Genomic DNA, 20,808 nt, shown 5'->3' with positions numbered 1-20,808 from the left:
AATTGCTGTTTAGAATTCTAATCCAGTCTGAAGAGTGTTAGAATAGACACACACACACACACACACACACACACACACACACACACACACACACACACACACACACACACACACACACACACACACACACACACACACACCTGTGTCTTCCTGCTTATGCAAATGCTGGTCTCTGCTCTGCTGTTCTCCACCCTTTTTTCCAACGGCACACATTTTTATGTACCTAATCATCAAGGTTATAGAATGACTCAGCAGACAGCAAGAATCTGGGCCATGGGCAGGTGAGGGCACACGCCCCTGCCTCTCACTAATGACCCAGTATTCTTACAGCACCCCACCCCAAACACTGATCACCCCAGTGCCGCTACTCGCGCACTCACTCTGGGTTTGGTCTATCATGACCATGTGATCTGCAGGGATCATGTGACCTCTCTATGACAGGGTTTGTTTTTTAGACTCATTCTAAAGGGTTTTTGCTTATATCTGGTAAACAGTGACTTAAAGTTTAATGACGGTTCTGGTTTTTAAATGCCATTTAAAATCTCCATAGTAAAATATGACTTTTAATCAATAAAATATTAACCTTGTGAGATTGACCTAGAGAACGTTGAAATGAAAATATGCATCTAGTAAATGATAAGTAAATGATTCTTAAAGTCATGAAGTCGAGAACATTTATTTTGTGTAAGAATTGAATTTAAATAAACAGTGTTTGATTAATATTTTTTACAGAGAAAGCAGTATTGGTATCTATGGCCTCGATACACATTTTCTAAAGTGGTAAAATTTCAAAGACAACTCCGTGAAAACACATATTACTGCATGCCTCCTTGCGTTTAGTTTCACCACGGAATTTGGTCAAGCAGTGTTTTATAGCAAGTTCCTGAATAGCAGTAAAGTGGTAAAATTTCAAAGACAAAAATAAAAAGTTCCTTTGAAAAAAAAATCAAATATATACAAAATGTTTTGTTCTTTGGCATTGTTATAAATACTTCATTTCTTAGTGGAAGATGTTAAGTACAAAGTATATTATTTTAAAATGATGAAAAATTCTATTATAGTGTTTATTAATATTTTGAATTAGCTTTTTTTTGTACTATTTTAATTTTAGTTTTTGGTAATTTGGTTATGTGCTTTTGTCATTATTATTATTATTATTATTATTATTATTATTATTATTATTATTATTTATATAATGAATTATTTTTTCCATTAGTTTTAGTAATTTTAGGACTTCAAATTCCAATTATTACAGTTAGATTCCAAGACAACATTTTTATTTTCATTTTCATAATGTTTTTTAAGTTTTAAGTTTTCATCTAATATTTTCTTTGATTTATTTCAGCTTTATTTGAATTAATGAAAGTGATTTTTATTAGTATTAGTTTTAGTTTTAGTTAATAACACTGGTGCATTTTTCAAGTCTTTTTTTTTTTTTTTTTTGAGAATATTCAAATGGTTCTCTGAAATAACTCAAATGTTTAGCATCATGATTTATATCAGAGCAGGTTGGTTAGCTTCAAGGTTTATAGCTTCTTATCAAAGAATACCTATGGAGAAAATCAGTGGCAAAAATACTTTCAAAACTCTCTTTTTCTTTAAAAAGTGTGTTATTGGATCAGGTTGTGTGTATTTGAATTGGATCAGGTTAAATGTTTTCTGTCGTCTGAGAGCAAACCCAACAGAGGGTCTCACATCATCTCTGACTGTGATATGAAGCACTATGTTTCCATCAGAATGGATCAAAGTACATTAAAAACATTGAAATTGACATTACAAAAAACTGCTTTGATGCTGGTGAAATGGGTTTGTTTTCTAATGGAAACATTGACTGTGCTATTGGTCCTTGTGAGGTTTTCCAGTTAAAGTGGGAGTGAAAGTGATAAGATGTAACGTCCATTATCATCGCCACAGCTGTTCCCTTGTACACTGTATATTATGTGTTTGACTGGTTGTGAAATATGTGCAGTTGTGAATTTGTGTTTATAATGTGACTATTATATAGCTGAGTGGATCAGTGGAGTGTTTGAAGAGATATCTGAGTATGAGTGAAATTTATAATCATTCCATGTCACATTTCACACCAGTAATCAAAAGAAAAAAAAGTTTAAGTAAAGACAATATTAATATATAAATACAAAATATTAAACAAATTAAGATTTTTTGCATTGAGATATTCATTCATTTATGTTGTAAAATTATGCCCCTGAAATGTCCAGTATTGTAAAATAATGTATTTTATTATTTAAAAGTTCAAAAAATAAATTAAAATGTAGTACAACAAATACCATGATGGTGTATAAATGCTTTAAATGAAATAATATATATATATATATATATATAAAAATATAGAAGAAATATTTTTCAATGTTATAAATATTTTTTTTTTTGTTTTGTTGTATTGGGTATATATATTTGTTTTTATATATGAGAAATATGTTTGTTTATATATATATATATATATATATATACACTTACTTAAAATAAATATTGTACGTTTTTTCACATTACAGTAATTAGTGTGGGAGGAAAAAATATAAAAGAAATAATTTTTTTACAAATAAATACATACATTTATATATATTTATATATATTGTATTTTTAAAAAATTTTCACATTGCAGTAATAATATTGGGAGGGAAAAAAATTCACAGAGCAAAAAAAGAAAAAATGCAAAATATGATTTTGACGTGAAATATGACCCAGACATATGTATGTGTGTATCTCTTGATATTGTATATTATCATCATGTCAAGAGAACACTCTGTGTTTGTATCAAATGTGTAGAATAATACACTCATCTAACAGTATGTGATCACTTGTGTTATGTCTGCTTGTCTGGTTTAGATTTTGCCCGTGCGCAATTGGTGACTGCTCTTCTTTTCTCTCTCCTTTTTTCTCGTAGCCATCCGTGGCTTTTCTCCACAGCACAAGATCACCAGTTTCGAGGAGGCGAAGGGTCTGGACCGCATAAACGAGCGCATGCCGCCTCGCCGAGACGTGGTCAACAGCGTGGGGCTGTCAATGGGCAAGATGAACATGGCCGAATCCAATGGCACGGATGACAACAGCAATATCCAGTGATTCATCTCCTCCTCCTCCTCCTCCTCTTCCAGTCCCTCGCTCGCCCCTGCTTCTCCTCCCATAATGCAATTCTCCCCTCTCCCCTCATTTTCACTGCTACTGTCTATGTAGCAGATGGATTATGTGATATATTTAGACAGAACTCCCTGCTTGACGTTCAACGGCCTCAACAACAAACATGAGACCGGCCACACGAAGGAGATCATGCTTGAGAGTTGCATGATGGGATATGTAGTTTTATGGATATGGGGCTATGTAATGGAAATACGAACACGGAGTGCATTTCCTGTTCCTTTGTCCGAAGAGATGTTTATTTATGCGTGTTTGCACTTTGCGTGCGTGTCTGTGTGCGTGTGTGGGCGACATGTGATATATAATTAATATATGATGATGATGATAAGTAGGTTTTCACAAACGCTTACTTTTTTTTTCTTGGCCTGCTGTGAAACATAAAACAAGGCTGATGCTCTATTTATTCAAAAGTGTCAGAGTGTACGTTTGCGTTGGTCTGTGTGCAAGAAGCTTATAATCGTTTACTTTCACACTTCTCTTGCAGTTCTATGTTTTGCTACTAGTAATCACTATATCTATGGATTAGCTAATATTACACAGAGTAATTTCACACAGGTTGTCACGATTAATCCACAAATAACAGAGAGGCTTGGAGTCGCCGTAACGCCCCTCATGCTGTGTGCTCGCTGTGTTGTGTAAATCCACCGTTGTCATGTCGTGCTGCGCGGTTGCTATGGCAGTCTGACACTTTCCCACCTCCTCTGGTGCTCCGGAGCAGAGCGGGGGGAAGCGTTCAGTCAGCTGCGTATGTGCGTATTTGTGCGAATGTATGCGAGAACAGGGAGATGATTTGATCTGAGGGATTGCATCGGGGTGCTATGGGTGGTTTCAGACAGGTCCCTGTCCTGTGTTGGTGCACTAGACAGAACGGATTTCCAGCCACGCATAATTCATGGGAGTTTATTTTGTATATAAATGGCGTATATTTTTAAGGAACGTTTTGTTATTGCTTATTTCCATGTTATTTTATTTTGTATTCAAGCCATTTATTTATTTATTTATTGTTTGTTTGTTGTTGGTTTTTGTTTGTTTGTTTACATTGCTGTACAGTTAATTAAGCTCCGATGAGGTGTTAAACCTCTTGCGTTTCTTTTTCGATGTACAGACGTTATCCAGTAGTGTGAAGGAACATATAATTCTGTGAAAAGACATCCAGGCTGCCAAAGCATGACTGCATGGTTATTTCAAATGTAAATCGAATATGGACACACCTTAAAGTGTCTCACATTTTTAAGGAGAAGTATATTCTGATCATTATTCTAAACAATATTCTGGTTGCTTATGATTATTATGATTATTATTATTATTAAGAGTTCTACTGGTTTATTCCACTTTGCCTCATCCTTGTTTTGGTTGCTCATTGTGCTTTACTTTATGAATAATGAAAAAGTTCATGAGTTATTTGTGATTCTATATCTTGTATTTTTCTCTGGAGCTTCATTCTGAGCATCATGATTTCCTGACCTACAGTACGGACAGTGTGAGCATGCCCTATGGGACAAATCTCTTTTTTTACTCTTGAATAAAATATGCATGAACCTTTTGGATTTTTCTGATTTATTCAGCTCGCATGGCCAGTGTGTCACAGCCCTCACAAACAGTAAACTATAAATCAGCATGGACATCAGCATCGCCTCCATACAGTTAAAAATGTTTAACATATGCCATATCTTCTCAAGATGTTCCTGAAAGCAAGAGAGATTAATATTCATATTCTAGCATCACATATGAGACTGTTGTAATCAACAGATGGCAATTTAGAATGATATTTCATGAACAAACTAGCTCTATATATTGTACAAACACAAACAAATAGTTATAAATACAAATAAATGGAACAAAAAATGCAAATATAGTACCAAAACTAAAAGTCAATGTGACTTTTTTTACTCGTATATTTGGCACTTGTGTTTCAAATGTAAAAAGCCTCTGTGACGTGTAATAACGTTCACCTGCCACATTCAAAAGAGATCATAAAATAGACATTAATGTAAGCATACTCAAACAAAAATAGTAATAAAGAAAAAAACAAGGTCGCAGTAGAACCACTGCTACATACAAAACTCACTTTCATTCATTGTTTCGTTTTAGAACAAATCGATTGAATAAAAGATTCAGTGACTCATAAGGACAGTCGCTTTCATTTCTGGAGAAATCCTCTTTTTGGAACAAATCGGTTGAAAGAATGATTCAAGACTCACTTATTAGAATAGTTGCTTGTTTGGTTCTTGAATGAACCAGTAGTGTTTTTGAACAAATCTGCTGAATGAATGATTCAATGACTCTTTTGTTTCTGGGCTGCTTTCGTAGAACGAACCGTTGAATGAATGATTCAGTGACTCATTCATAAGGACAGTGACTCACTTATTAGGACAGCTGATTGTTTCTTTCTTCAATGAACCAATGTTTTTGAACGATTCAGTTGAACTACCCACTTTTTAGGGTAGTTGCTTATTTTGTACCTAAATTAATCATTATGAAGGCATTCATTCAACTAAATCATTAAGACTTGACATCACCTGACGCCACCTACTGTTATAGAGATTTAACCTGCAGAAAGAGTCACTGAACGATCTGGAGCTGACTGGAAGGACTTGTTCTGACCATCGGTACAGTTCACATTATCAGTATCATAAATGTACTTATTTGATTAGTGACCTAAAGTGCAAATCATTGCTTTTTCATCTTAAATTAAGCATTAAAATATTTGCAGGTTTGAGTCCCAGATTTTCAATGTGGTCTTAGAGTTATGGACCCATTGTAATTCCCTATAAATATGGACTCTTAATATGTTAAATATTTATACTGTTTAATACTTTTTTAATTTGTATAATTATTAAATATTTATATTCTTAAAATTTTTACTGTATTTTTCATGAATTTATTTATAAATATTTCCATTACTGAAAGTGAAAGTGAATGTGGCCAGACAAAGAAATAAGGTGTGTTGTGAAAGCGAAGACAAAACCAGGCAATAAATTCAAAGCGGATGAGAGAGAGATCAGAAGATTGCACGGACGAGAGAGAATAAAAATCAAACTGGTCACAATCAAAGCTAATTTAAGGTAAGCTTGAACATGTATTATCATTTCTTAGAATCAGCCTTATAATTTTGAATGTACAGTAACTGTATTACAGGGCAAAATATCAAAAGCAAGTGAGTAATAGGTAAAGGATAGCACAAGCCTAATTTTAAAACACTTTATCTGATGCATTGACATTCATAAATGTGGCTTAAGAGTCCAAATATTTTTTGGGGACCACTGTACATGTTTAAACTTACAATACAGTTTTATTAACATTTTTTTTTAAACATTGCATTTAACTCAGTTTATTAGCTAAACGTTCCCTCTGGTCAGTGGTGGCATGACAAACTTTCTGTAAAGGGGGACAGATAAAAGAAAAATATTTTTCAAAAAATATATATATTTTTTATCTTTAGGATGTTTTGTACATGTCAGGGTTAGATTTCTGTGCGTACTACAGTTGGGTATCGAAATAAAGCAGCAGGTGCTCACACAGCTGCAGCAGTTTTTCCCCTCATTTGTGGTTTGTGTTGTCTGTACAGTGTCTTTATAAGGTGAAGTTCTCTATCTTTCAAATCTGGGTTAAATGTAAACCAGCTCTGGTAAATTATATTTGTATATCCAAATGAAGCTTTAGAGAAGACAGTGGCAAAACAAGGAGTGGCATTCATTATTGTGAAACTTGCGTTTTCCCGTAAACCTAGGTAATGTATATGATGCAATCTGCACAGCTGTAATATAACACTGTGTTGAGAAGAAAAAAAAAAAAGTCCAAACCAAGAACCAATTCAGAAATGAAATTAAAAGTAGAATTTCTCTGGAATTTAAAAGTGTAAAAGCACAATAGAAATAGATTTAGAGGTAGATAGGTGTTTATTTAACTATGAACAGTCATATCAAAGAACATCTAACTTGAGTTTAATGTTTCTATAATGCATCACAGGGAAATTCTGTAATGCATGTTGTGTTTATAAAACCGTAAACATTTAATCTACATCTTAAATTCTGTATTGTATTTAAAAGAAATAACATTTTGAACATTTTTTGGAATAAAACGTCCAACTGTCTTGCTAAGGCTAATTTCATTTTAGATGTCCTGAATAAATAATAATCATATTAAAATATTAACCATAAACGAAAATAATTGTCCCATATTTCATCTCAAGCTCTCAAGCTAAATTATTCAGGAAAATAAGATTTTCTTATCAAAGTGATAAAATGTTGTTGCAAAAAAGAGGACAGTGGTACAAGAGGAATACCATTGTTTTAAGGGTGAAAATATAGCAAAAGTAAGAGAAATTAAAAAATAATGGACTTGTGACAAGGCCCCTGAAATAATCAGGCTTTACTTGAAGCTTTTGTTCAGTAATTAATCATTTATTTTTTATTTTTTTGTTAGGAAAAGAGCAGGAGAAATACTAAGCAAGTGTCTCAGAGCCGGCAAAAGTTAAAAGAGTAACTGTTGATTTGTACATTTAATGAATTAAATTTAATTTTATATATATATATATATATATATATATATATATATATATATATATATATATATATATATATATATATATATATGAAATTAATGAAGGCATGACACCAGTTGAATCTGTTGAATCAATAAGTGGCTGATGTCTACACTGTGAATGTGATGTGTTCAGATGTCAGGTGTGATGGGAGAGGACAGTCTGGTCCCCAGAGCGCGCAGCAGGTTGCCAGTGGTGTGTACTGGTGGACTGGGGCTTCTTACTCTGCTGTTTGCTTGGCTGCTGGACTCTGACAAGTTCATTGAGAGAACTGGAATGATCACTTTTTGCATCACAGTAGCAATGTTTATTCACAGTATGTGCTTGTTTGCAGAGGAGTGGCTATTCCATTCAAGACAAAGGTTAGAAAAGAAATTGTATACTTTGTATGTCCTTGCATTATGCAATTTAGCTGCAGAATGTAATATATATATACTTTATTTTGGAAAACATTTAAAAAATCTAAAGAACCATTTTCCACTATTTTGTGGAATGGAAAACTATGGATATTAAAGGTTCTTCATGAAACCATATAGTGTTGGATGAAAGTATTAAAAAAATTATTACTTCATTTTATAATATGCTCTTTTTCAGGTATCATGGCAGAACAATTGAGACCTTTCAAGCTTGCTTTAGTGGGCGTGTCATTTTAGGAATGTGTGCAATATTCCTGATGCTAAAGTTGGGGTGGAGTTTCTCTGAAGAGCAGTGGAGTACCATGGCCCTCATGTGCGCCGTTTACCTGCTACTCAAATGCTTGGGGGTTCTGGTAAGATAAATATGTCTAAATCAAAAGATTATGTGAACAATATTCAGTACTTACTTGTTCAGCTGGTTCAGTTACATGCTAAAAGAACAGTCTGCAATGCTGCACAGCAACTTAAATTTTTAATGATTTTCAAGTGGTCTACAGAGTTGATTCTGCACTGAGTGTGCAATAGCAGTCTTTCTCTTCAGCTAAGGTTTTCAACTAAAACCACACCTCATTTTTTTGATTTATAAATTGTTCTTAATATTCAATATTACACAATGTCATCCTACACAACAGCTTGGTTCACTGTTCTTATCTTCAGAATGATTTTAGATGCTAAAATTCCCATTCCAGCCACACATTTATCTCCACAAAAATCTCACTCAATTTCAGTTATAATTTCTTACAAACAACTATGTGTTTATACTGCAACATTGTTGATGATGATCAAAAATAAAAGTAAAATAACTGACAAAAAAAAAAAAAAAAAAAAAAAAAAACAAGTAAAATAAAAAGTATTTGTATATGTTTGCAGGGCCCTGCTCCAGTTGAGATCTCAGAAATCTGTGAAATGAAGAAGATGAATGTGGCACATGGTTTAGCCTGGTCTTTCTATACCGGCTACCTCAAATTTGTCCTTCCAGGTACATTCGTTAATTAGCCCTCTCTCTACTGGGAGACGATACTCGTCTAGGTCTCTAGGGGGCAGTAATGACACAAGGTTTACTCAAAGGCTGCTAACTAAATAGCTGGATTTATTATTCACTTCATAGCTGTAACTTACATTCATTAAAAAGCCAGCAAATAATTAAGAGTAAAGATAAAATTATTCTTGTGAGATCCCACAGAGTAATAAGAAGCTGTCATGTAGTAGTTAGCTACATAGACCAACTAGGATCATCAACAATTACCCCACCAAGTTTGGTCAGAAATCTTGGTGTAATCATTGATGATCAGCTGACTTTCAAAGACCACATTGCAAAAACCGCTTGATCTTGCATGTTTGCACTGCACAACATCAGAAAGATCTTGTATTATGAGCACTTCCAGTGATTAACTGCTTGTTGTATTTCTAAATTGTAAGTTGTTTTGGATAAAAGCATCTTAATGAATAAATGTAAATGCATAGACCTTACTCATGGTAGCGCCGTATTTGATTTTTGACAGGAATGGAAACAAGGCTGTGAGGGACAGAAATACAGTATGTTCAATGTATTGTACTGTTGTTTAACAACATTGTTAAATGATTGTTCTAAAAACTTTCAGTAGTCCATAAAACAGTTTTGAAAATTGTAAGTTGTGAAAATTACGTGATATAGGACCTTTGTACAGTGTGTACCATTAAAAAGACTGTAAGCCTATCCCTCACAGCCTCAGTTTCAGTCACGTTAAATTCAATATGGCATCAAAACTGACTAAGATCTATTTCTGTAGCTCAAACAATAGAGCATGGTGCTAGTCATGCCAAGATTATGGGTTAAATTCCCAGGGAATTAACTAATGCAATGTATACCTTGAATGCAATATAAGTCTTTGGAAAAAAGTGTCTGCCGAATCCATGAATGTTGTGTATTGAAAACTAGAATAGTTTAGCCTAACAGCCTAGCATTGTGTTGTTCTAAATCTGTATGACTTCTTTTTTGTGTAACATCAAGGGAGATTTTTGCAGAAAGTGCATAAATGAGAATGCTAAGGTTACTAACAGTTCCCTGAGATAAGGAAATGAGCGTCGCATTGACATGCTTATGGGGAAACTGTTCAATATCTGGATTGGGGAGTGCTAAAAGTGTGATGACTAGGGTGGCCATATGCGCTGTTCATACGGGACATGTCCTGGCCAGGATTTTAATATTGCCTAAAACATCCAAAGCAGTTTGATCAATAACATGCAGGTATTGTACATAATCGACCAATCGTGGGTCTGCATGTGGAAAGGGGAGATCAACAGGGAATGATCAAAGCGATGCAAATAGGCGCACGTGTTTGTTCATTCATTTGACTTCACACCGATCAAAAAAGATACCAAAGTAGGTGCGAGAGCTATTCGAAAGCATAAGGAGCTGTCTAGCTCTCATGAATATCATAATGATCGACCTGCACAGTGCAAATAGCCTAAACCTGGATATTTTAGGCAATATTAAAATCCTGGCCGGGACGTGTCCTGTCTGAACGGCGCATATGGCCACCATAGTGATGACTTGTGCTCTAAACGGAGAGCACTTTCAGCACATAGCTGTTTCTTGATTTGAGGACGACTCTACAGTCTTTAGGCCCAAACTCAAAATAGTAAGCTCTGACTGACAGTGCTTGTAGGTCACCGACTCACTTAACTTATGCTAAAGCCAAAAGGAGGGTGGTCTTAAGCAACAGGGGTTGCAAGTTGGCCGACTTGTGTGATTAAATGATGTGTGATTGTGTGATTAAATGATGACCCTGAGCTGTAAAACCTACCCAATCATGTGAAAGCTTCTGCTCACTTTCTATTTTCGCTTTTATGTTCTTTCACCTGCAGATTTACAGAACAAGGTCAGCCGGTATTCCTCCACCAAGGGGAAACTGAGCTCTCCACGTCTACATATCCTTCTACCCCTCAACGCAAAGGTTCCATCCAAACCTGAAGAGGAGGACACTAATGTTGTCTTCCACGAAAACCTTCCAGAACTGGAGCGGGACACAGCAGGGGTGCGGAAACGTAGCTACAAGAACAGTGTCTACAAGATCACCCACAACAATGAGGTGGGCTAATGCTGGTACTGCATTACTGGTAATATAATTCATTTAATACTGGAAATGATCAAGAACTTAAAAAAACAAACAAACAAACAAACAAACAAAAAACATTGCAAAGATATGATAATACACAGCTAGCATTTAAACTAGCACAAGTCTGTCCTTTGATTCATTCCTGCTGGTCAGAATGGTGTAAATGCAATGAAAACATGCATAAAAACTCCTTTTACAAACCAATTGCAAATGTTTAATTAAAAGCGTTATCTATTAAATCCAATCTAATAACATTAAAACTGTCTTCACAATTAGTGTTATTTTATTAAACTGTAGAGCTTGTTTTGTTTGTTTTATGGAAAGCTTGGTTATTCAGGCTAATAGACAATGAACAACTCCTTTTTATTATAAAAAATGTGTCTTTAAAAATGTCTTATCAAACAGATCTGAGATCAGGTATTGACACTGATTCATGGGCTCACAGAATCACACCCTAGCAGCAAACCACTGAAATTTTGAAACGTTTCGACACAGTTGTGGTGTAACAAAGCCTTTTTTACTGAAATCACATGGCTTTGGCAGTTTGATACTCAACTCTGAATCAACAAATGATCCACAAAGGATTCGAAGCTTCAAAAAACACCAATCACTAGCACACACATAACTGAATTAATGTTTCACTTTTTCTTCAAAACCATCTAAATGTTTATGCCCAAAAACTTGTAATTACATTTAGACAAATATAAATTGTTCCAAGATAACATAAATTGCCTTAAAATAAATTAATTGCATTAAATTATATTGTTACTTAAAGTTTATGTTTACAAATTGAAAGACAACTGTGGCAGCTTTGATCTTGTATATTCTTCACCAACTGGAAATGTCCAAAGCAAGAGTATTTAGCAATCTTCGTTATATTTTCGTTTTGTTTCAGTGTTATTTTAGCATCATTATAATATTTTGAAATACAGGTCCTTCTCAAAAAATTAGCATATTGTGAAAAAGTTCATTATTTTCCATAATGTAATGATAAAAATTAAACTTTCATATATTTTAGATTCATTGCCACACCGACTGAAATATTTCAGGTCTTTTTATTGTTTTAATACTGATGATTTTGGCATACAGCTCATGAAAACCCAAAATTCCTATCTCAAAAAATTAGCATATCATGAAAAGGTTCTCTAAACGAGCTATTAACCTAATCATCTGAATCAACTAATTAATTCCAAAACACCTGCAAAAGATTCCTGAGGCTTTTAAAAACTCCCAGCCTGGTTCATTACTCAAAACCGCAATCATGGGTAAGACTGCCGACCTGACTGTTGTCCAGAAGGCCATCATTGAACACCCTCAAGCGAGAGGGTAAGACACAGAAAGAAATTTCTGAACGAATAGGCTGTTCCCAGAGTGCTGTATCAAGGCACCTCAGTGGGAAGTCTGTGGGAAGGAAAAAGTTTGGCAAAAAACGCTGCACAACGAGAAGAGGTGACCGGACCCTGAGGAAGATTGTGGAGAAGGGACCGATTCCAGACCTTGGTGGGACCTGCGGGAAGCAGTGGACTGAGTCTGGAGTAGAAACATCCAGAGCCACCGTGCACAGGCATGTGCTTTTTTGAACCAGAAAACAGCGGCAGAAGCGCCTGACCTGGGCTACAGAGAAGCAGCACTGGGACTGTTGCTCAGTGGTCCAAAGTACTTTTTTTCGGATGAAAGCAAATTTTGCATGTCATTCGGAAATCAAGGTGCCAGAGTCTGGAGGAAGACTGGGGAGAAGGAAATGCCAAAATGCCTGAAGTCCAGTGTCAAGTACCCACAGTCAGTGATGGTCTGGGGTGCCATGTCAGCCTGCTGGTGTTGGTCCACTGTGTTTTATCAAGGGCAGGGTCAATGCAGCTAGCTATCAGGAGATTTTGGAGCACTTCATGCTTCCATCTGCTGAAAGCTTCATGGAGATGAAGATTTCGTTTTTCAGCACGACCTGGCACCTGCTCACAGTGCCAAAACCACTGGTAAATGGTTTACTGACCATGGTATTACTGTGCTCAATTGGCCTGCCAACTCTCCTGACCTGAACCCCATAGAGAATCTGTGGGATATTGTGAAGAGAAAGTTGAGAGACGCAAGACCAAACACTCTGGATGAGCTTAAGGCCGCTATTGAAGCATCCTGGGCCTCCATAACACCTCAGCAGTGCCACAGGCTGATTGCCGCCATGCCACGCCGCATTGAAGCAGTCATTTCTGCAAAAGGATTCCCGACCAAGTATTGAGTGCATAACTGAACATAATTATTTGAAGGTTTGACTTTTTTGTATTAAAAAAACACTTTTCTTTTATTGGTCGGGATGAAATATGCTAATTTTTTGAGATAGGAATTTTGGGTTTTCATGAGCTGTATGCCAAAATCATCAGTATTAAAACAATAAAAGACCTGAAATATTTCAGTTGGTGTGCAATGAATCTAAAATATATGAAAGTTTAATTTTTATCATTACATTATGGAAAATAATGAACTTTTATCACAATATGCTAATTTTTTGGACCTGTAGATATTTTTGTTTTCAATAGAATTGTAGTTAAAGTTATACTCATTCTGTTGTATTTTGTCATTTTTATCATTATTTTTCTTGCGTTTACAAATATTTATAGTTTTTGTTAATTGTTATTTATTATTCAAGTTAATGAAAAGTAGCTATAATAATAATAATGATAATGATATATATATATATATATATATATATATATATAGTAGGATGGATAATATGCAAACTGGGATGCAGCAACACAAACATGTAGCTGTCAAAACAGCATCTCCTTATGACTAAAAAACTGTAGAGGCACTGAAAATAAATCTACGGTCCAACCTTTTTTGTGTTCCTGTTCCTAGGCATTTAGCTGTGTTCTGGAATATGCCACACCACTGCTGACCCTGTATCAGATGTCCCATGAGAGCAGTGCAGGGTTTGGAGAAAGAGAACGAAAACAGCAGGTCCTGTTGTTTTACAGAACCCTCAGCCAAATTCTGGAAAATTCTCTGGAGTGCCGGAACCGTTACCGGCTTGTCCTGCTCAACGGTCAGAATTTCATTCATTTTAATGAAAGGCTTTTCAGTCTTGTCCCTGAAATGATCAAAATGCAGTCTTTTAGAGTTTGAAATAGACTATATAATTCCTACAGTGGTTCATCTCAGTCTCCATACAACTGTTTTTTCAGATGAGCACACAGGTGACCCTCATTACCTCTCCAGAGAGATCATCCAGCACCTGAAACAGGAAGATGGAGAGATTTACATGGATCCCATCCAAGAGCCACCAAATGAAGTCCATCCTGTTCCAGAAGAGGGTCCAGTTGGGAATTTTAATGGTGCACTGCGTGGCACTTTCCCAGAAGATCCAGTGAGCAGCAACCCCACCCTCATGTTCAGCCAACCACAATCTTTAAGATCTGAACCAGTGGAGACCACTGATCATTTTAACCAGCCTAATGCCAGGAGATGGGATTGAGTTCATGAGTTCCTAGAATTATTTAATTGACTTTGATGTAATAATAATATTTAAGAATCCATTAAATCAGCTGCTCATAACCAGCCTTATTTTCTTGCTGTGTTAAATTTTATTTTATTTAAGTTAATGCTAATTTTAAGCAATTGTAATGTTTTTGTTTAGAATTTTAGTTAATGACAATAACCCTGCCTGAACACATTTCAATGACCTCAAAATGAATTTGGACACCTGTGCCACAAATAAATGTGCACATGTATTAAATGTAGCATCATTTATTTACACATTTTGATATTATATAGAGGTTTTTATGCAATCATCAGTGACACATATATCATTGTTGAAAATACAGCCTTACTAACACCTAAAAAACATAAAAATGTTCTGAAAAGACTTTGCTCTAACAAATAAAATGTATTTTTGCCTATAAAAAAAGGTAATCTTAAAATGAATGTCTTCGTATTTATATATTCCTGTGTACTATTTTTACTTTTTGTAGAACTACTAATTCTTAATAAATGCTGTTGAAAGTTGCCTTGCTTCTTCCAATGAAACAGCTCTCTTCTGACTGACTGTGTTACTTTCCATGTCCTGCAGCAGAACAGTTACAATGAATGAGAGAAACAAGTTTAAACAAGTTATGATGATGGAGGTGATTCATAACACTGGAAATAATTTAAGACGGATCACTACACTACTTGTCCATGACTAACATGTTTTAAAGTAACATTTATCCACAAATCAAATATCTTATTCTGTTGATATAGCTAATTTGAAATTATAATTTATAAAGTGCTTATTCTGAAGCTCTGCAATTTAGCTGAGCATTATTTATTTTTTTAATGAAGTAATAAACTCCATCAGGTTTCTGAAGCTGGGCTGATGCAATTTGGCTGATGGATTGATAAATTGATTTATCTGACATTGATAAATGAAAACTAGCAGGTGTTAATTTTATGAATGGTTTATCTCTCTGCACATTTGCTCATCTTTTTACAGTGAATAATTATGTTTGAAAATATATGTACAATTGCATGAAAATTATATTTATTATTATATATTAAAAATATTTGTAATCATTCAATCACCTTTTTTGTTGTTCAGTATATTATTTAATATTTTATTTACAATTTTTTTCAACACAGCTTTTAATCACTGTATCACCTTGTTCTGTTATAACATTCATTCATTCATTTTTATTTATTTATTCTACATGTAGTTTCTCAATTAATATCAGGCCATAAATATGCCTAAATTACTTTAATCTGTAGAAGACAATTCTGGAAATATTATAGCAATGTTTGAAAAGCTTTGGACCAAAAAAAAAAAAAACTTAAGTTACTTAGTTTCCAAATAGTTTACTCTTCCTTCCTTGTTCACCCAGTCAGTAAAAGATATACGAGATCTGTGGTTCATTCATTTTCCTCTTATTTACATAATATGTAAATTTTGGAAGGTGGTTCTACAGAAGTCTTTACTAGTTCCTCATTATATATCGTAAGATGGTTCTCCATTTCTGCATACTTGAGTGGGGCCATGTGACGTAACAGCAGCGACCGGTTGGTTAATGACAGAGAACAAAGATGAAGTCATGAGGAAAAGTCCCTCATCGTGACTCAGAGACAGACAGACAGTTGCTGATGATGGCAGTAAGACTGTAAAAGCACTTTCTAGATCAAACCTGCAGCAGATCAGACAGACTTAAGTCACAGATAAACCCAAAGCTTTCGTTGGGTATATATTGTACTATTTAATTTATGTTTTATTTACTTTACTTTGTGTGAAAACTGTCAGCAAAAAAAAAGGAAAGAATCAATTTTGCTTAAAGACTATTAAGCCTATAAATATATAATATTCAATTACACACGCACATATATATATATATGTGTGTGTGTGTGTGTGTGTGTGTGTGTGTGTGTGTGTGTGTGTGTGTGTGTGTGTGTGTGTATATATGTGTGTGTGTTAAAGCTGGAGAATTAGCAAACAGGAACTGAACAGATAAAAAGGTTCTGTTTGTTTTTTTAATTCAATCTAATCTGAAGTCAGCAATATTAAGGCCTCAAAGAGTGACTGTAAGATTGTAAGAGTGTAAACGTGTTTCCTGGGTCATCCGCATTTCATAGAGAAGGCTGCTGAACTGGATTTTACTGACCACGGTGTTTATCTTTCTGCTCATGTGAGTGTCACCTGTGAATAATCACACCTCATCTAACACTGTCTGAATCAGTTTAAAGAAATCATGTGTTTAGTACAGCACACTTGTTCTGCTCATCAGCATTTATTTGCATGTGTGAGGTCAATTTGTATCACCTGTCACAATAAACATATAGAGGCACTTCTGTTTATTTTAAAGTCATTAACCTTCACACTTAATTTCTTTGTCTCAATGATAAATTAGTAGGATAATAATTCATTTTGTTTCAGTATTTGTAAGGTTTTTCTTTTTGACCAAAAGGTCTCAAATTATGTCATAATATTCCAATAATTGTCATGCTATAAATGAAAACTGTCTCAGCAATTTCAGCAACTACATGTAAAACAAACAAACAAATAAATAAGGACTAGTGAATTTCGAAAAAAAAGGTAAAAGTATATTAAAATTGTGGAAAAAAGAAGTAGTAAATAAAATACAATAAATAAATAATACAATAAAATAAATAATAATACTGCTATAATATTCCCATGATTGTCTGCTACTGATTAAAGCAGTTTAGCCTTGTTTATGACCTTAATTAATTAAATAATAATATAATAAATATTGTAGGATTATTTTAGTGCATTTTTATATAAAAAAGTGTTAAATGATTAAAATGGTTGAAAGAGAAAAAACATAAAATACTAGAAAAATACTACACGACTATATTTAAGTGAATAATAATAATAATAATAAAACAGCTTAAAGGTGGTTAAAAAATAGTGACTAGTTAGATAGTAAAATATAAAATTTCCATAATAGAAATATATAACATTTAACATTTTTTTTTAAATATAAGGTCTCTCTCTCTCTATATATATATTTCGCAAGAAGCAGGTTCGGTTGCATGTACTCGCGCAGTCTGGTCTGATTTAAGCTCTCTCGGCTTTGCGTCATGTCGCCCATCCCACAAACTTCAGCTGATGCAACATCACAGACAGCTCACTGAGCTCAGTATAAAACAGGCTGCCGTGAGAGGAGCAACACATCTCAGCCTCTCGCATTCATGGACGGAACAAAGAAGCAGTCAGTGGAAGAGTTTGGCGAGCTCTCGGGGAAACACTCGGAGGAAATCACGTTAAGATGGTCTATACACAAGCTCTCGTGTTCGCCAACGGGATGTCCGTCAGGAGCGAGCAGGAAAACCTAGCGGAGGACCTGAGCTTTCTACAGCACTTCAGATCCGACAGAGACAAACTCAAACACTGCGGCAGACTCATGAAAGCACAGAGCTCATTAAGTAAGTATCTCATTCCTGTCTGTCTAAACCAGCAATTCTAGGTGAAACCGGGGCAAGTTGTCTCAGGCGCGCTTTCTCACTAACTATAAAGTCAAGTTTTGGTTTTGCATGTTGATTTTAAATAACCTCCTTAATTTGGAATAATATATATATATATATATATAAATTTGGAATTTTTAAATAAATATAGTATATATAAATTTGGAATTTTTATTATATATATATATTAATTTGGAATAATATAATATATATATATATATATATATATATATATATATATAATTTGGAATAATAATTATATATATATATATATATATATAGATATATATATATATATATATATTTGGAATGTATATATATATAATATATAATATATATATATAGATATATCAACTAAAAACAAAGGATCACTTAAAATGATCAAAGGATGTCATTAAAGCAAAGATCAACTAAAAAGTCAAATGAATGTTGATGCCAGTTGTCACGTGTTTTTTTTTATACATTAATTTTTTTATATATATTGAAAATGACAGAATATTCCCATTCTGACAACTAACCCCATATAGCATGACAACAAAATGTATTAAATCTTCCTTTTAATGTTTAAAGGCTTTTACATTAGACGTGATTAGATGCTAGTCATATGAGCAGGGATGTATATTGTTCCGGTTTTCCAAAATTGCAACATATTATTTCTGTCCATGGTCCATGACAGCTTAGATCAGCTGATGGCAGTGTATTACAGGCTGACGGCGTTAGTTTCTTGATCCTAATCTAATGAGCCATCGCTCACTCAAACTGCTGAGGAGTAAAGTTCCTGTCTGATCAGCTGAGCCTGACACAATCTTTCTATTTACTCATTCACAGGTCTGGGATCCGAGTGCAGTTTGGAAGAGGAAGGAGAAAATGAAGTGTGTCTTCAACTCAATCTGTCCAAACGCATTGAGAAGTGCCTCTATGAGGCCAAAGGAGCCAGTCTGAGCTGTCAGGAGCTGCGTCTGCCCCGGCGCATGACCGCACGTGTGGCGGGAGACATCCTGCGCTCATCCACGGATGAGCCGTGTGGGATACGAGGCGCGCTGATCCACATGTTCATGGAAAGCAAGGGCACACTACTGAAGCTGGGCACCATCATTCCCGATCAGAGTCTCACACCGACCTTCGAGGTCTCGGTGGTCCTGCAGCCTGATCTGGGCGGATGGCCTCCGCTGAAGATCCTGTTCGGAGGCGGGAAGGTCTTGAGCCTCAGACGTGAATATCGACTGATCAAACAGAAACTCTACTCATCCGCCACTCCTACTGTACTTGAGTTTGATTAAACGTGTGGTATTAAGAGTAAAAAGGAGAAAACAATGCCTGAGGTCAAGTTTAGGAAAAGTTCACTTTGCACATTATTTCTAACTGTTACATAAGTGTATTTCAGAGTTTACTGAAAGGTGTTTAAAATGTAGATAATGTTCAATTCAAAGTTGATATTGTGCAACTGATATTTCTAACAGTATGAAGAGCTATGTTGTTATAATACTGCATTATATATTGCTTAAAGGATCATTAAGATTATAATGTTTACTGTCAGTTTTGATAAATTCAGTGCATCCTTGCTGAATAAAAGTATTCATTTCATTGATAAGAAATCTCACTGATCCAGAACTTGTGAAGAACTTGTATAACCTGGGATTTTATATTGTTGTAAAAGCTCAAAGCATCACCATATCTTAAGCTCTGATACACATCACGTGTGATCAGATCATCTTTAGGTGTGTGACTACAGAATGTTCAGTTTTGATTCTTCACTATTGTTTACTGATGTTCAGGGATATAGGAGGGTTCACACTGTGTATGAATCACGCGGCTGATGTACGCTGACGTCATTCATGGATATCAGTGTGTTTTCTCGTGACTTTGAACAGGACAAGCTGGTATTGTCCTCCCAGTGGAGCATTTGTACTAATAGTTGTTGTTTGAAAGCACAAGTTGAATAAATTATTCTTAAAATAACATCGTGTAATTGCAGACTCTCATGTTTTATTAAAACATTTCACGACACAATATACAAAAACACTGTACACAAAGACCCTGTACAAACCTATGTTCTTTCTAAACATACAGATGCCAAATTATTAAGTCTCACTTAAAGAACGAAAACAAACTGAACATAGTACAGTAGGCCTTTAACTGTAATCTAAAGCATCCATGATCCTGACTGGGCAAAAATCAAGTTTAAAGAAACTTAGGATCCACCTTCATTCCTATAGAAGAAAAAAAGCTTACTTTTATTGCTCTTTCCTCCGTCGTTCAGCATTCCACATCATCTCAAACTGATAAGGCGATAGTAATCTTTGTCTTGAACAATGGCTTGTAAGGTTTCATTCTCAGCTCTAGAAAATGACACCCTGATTTCTAACCATCCAGTGGTCATGAAGGTGGTACATTCAGCTTTTTTAAAAGGCCAGTGATGACAGCTTAATTTGTGACATCGAGTCAAACTTTTAACCAACTCCTCTAAACTCAAACAAACACAAGGTCAGTTTGTCCTGTGCCGTGAGTCTGGTCTCAGAGCACACCTGACCAGTTTTTCAGGTCTAGGACCGAATGGTTTCTGTGAAAGAGGGTCAAGCCTTTAAAAAGTCCCTTCTTTTTGTGTCCTTCTGTAATTAGACGATTGAATTGCTGTGTCAAACCACAGAGGCATTGAGTA

At 34.9% G+C, this 20,808-nt stretch overlaps 6 protein-coding genes across 16 annotated transcripts in view; 5 read left to right on the top strand and 1 right to left on the bottom strand.

The window, feature by feature from the left end:
* The window catches only part of LOC109096362 (serine/threonine-protein phosphatase 2B catalytic subunit alpha isoform-like), a 37,361-nt gene extending 32,662 nt beyond the window's left edge, over positions 1 to 4,699 (top strand). For all 3 annotated transcript variants that reach the window (XM_042770648.1, XM_042770646.1, XM_042770647.1), the window contains one exon: positions 2,906 to 4,699. In XM_042770648.1, the coding sequence (XP_042626582.1) occupies positions 2,906 to 3,084 (179 nt within the window). In that variant the 3' untranslated portion in view covers positions 3,085 to 4,699. The remainder of the gene's footprint in view (positions 1 to 2,905) is intronic.
* Positions 1 to 20,808, top strand: part of LOC122133921 (SH2 domain-containing protein 4A-like) — a 956,524-nt gene that overhangs the window by 116,167 nt on the left and 819,549 nt on the right. The gene's annotated exons all lie outside the window — the stretch shown is intronic.
* Positions 1 to 20,808, top strand: part of LOC109066939 (sorting nexin-25) — an 825,452-nt gene that overhangs the window by 408,043 nt on the left and 396,601 nt on the right. The window lies entirely within an intron of this gene.
* sting1 (stimulator of interferon response cGAMP interactor 1) lies at positions 6,081 to 15,219 on the top strand. Its single transcript, XM_042770656.1, has 7 exons — positions 6,081 to 6,221; positions 7,835 to 8,061; positions 8,294 to 8,468; positions 8,986 to 9,094; positions 10,963 to 11,186; positions 14,064 to 14,250; positions 14,390 to 15,219. The coding sequence occupies exons 2-7, from the start codon at positions 7,835 to 7,837 to the stop codon at positions 14,677 to 14,679; spliced, it is 1,212 nt and encodes a 403-aa protein (XP_042626590.1). The 5' UTR covers positions 6,081 to 6,221; the 3' UTR covers positions 14,680 to 15,219.
* On the top strand, positions 17,825 to 20,108 carry LOC109052073 (DNA damage-inducible transcript 4-like protein). The gene is made up of 2 exons (XM_019069541.2): positions 17,825 to 18,110; positions 18,978 to 20,108. Exons 1-2 carry the CDS (start codon positions 17,954 to 17,956, stop codon positions 19,427 to 19,429), a joined length of 609 nt encoding a protein of 202 aa, XP_018925086.2. The 5' UTR covers positions 17,825 to 17,953; the 3' UTR covers positions 19,430 to 20,108.
* Positions 20,116 to 20,808, bottom strand: part of LOC109065989 (bromodomain-containing protein 8-like) — a 19,634-nt gene continuing 18,941 nt past the window's right edge. For all 9 annotated transcript variants that reach the window (XM_042770632.1, XM_042770634.1, XM_042770635.1 and 6 more), the window contains one exon: positions 20,116 to 20,808. This exon is cut by the window's right edge. The gene's annotated coding sequence lies outside the window, so the exon portion shown is untranslated.

Source organism: Cyprinus carpio, chromosome A14 (assembly GCF_018340385.1).
Source record: "Cyprinus carpio isolate SPL01 chromosome A14, ASM1834038v1, whole genome shotgun sequence".
NCBI classification, from domain to species: domain Eukaryota; kingdom Metazoa; phylum Chordata; class Actinopteri; order Cypriniformes; family Cyprinidae; genus Cyprinus; species Cyprinus carpio.
Note: the sequence above shows the minus strand (reverse complement) of the source record. Positions and strands in the feature narration are given on the sequence as shown.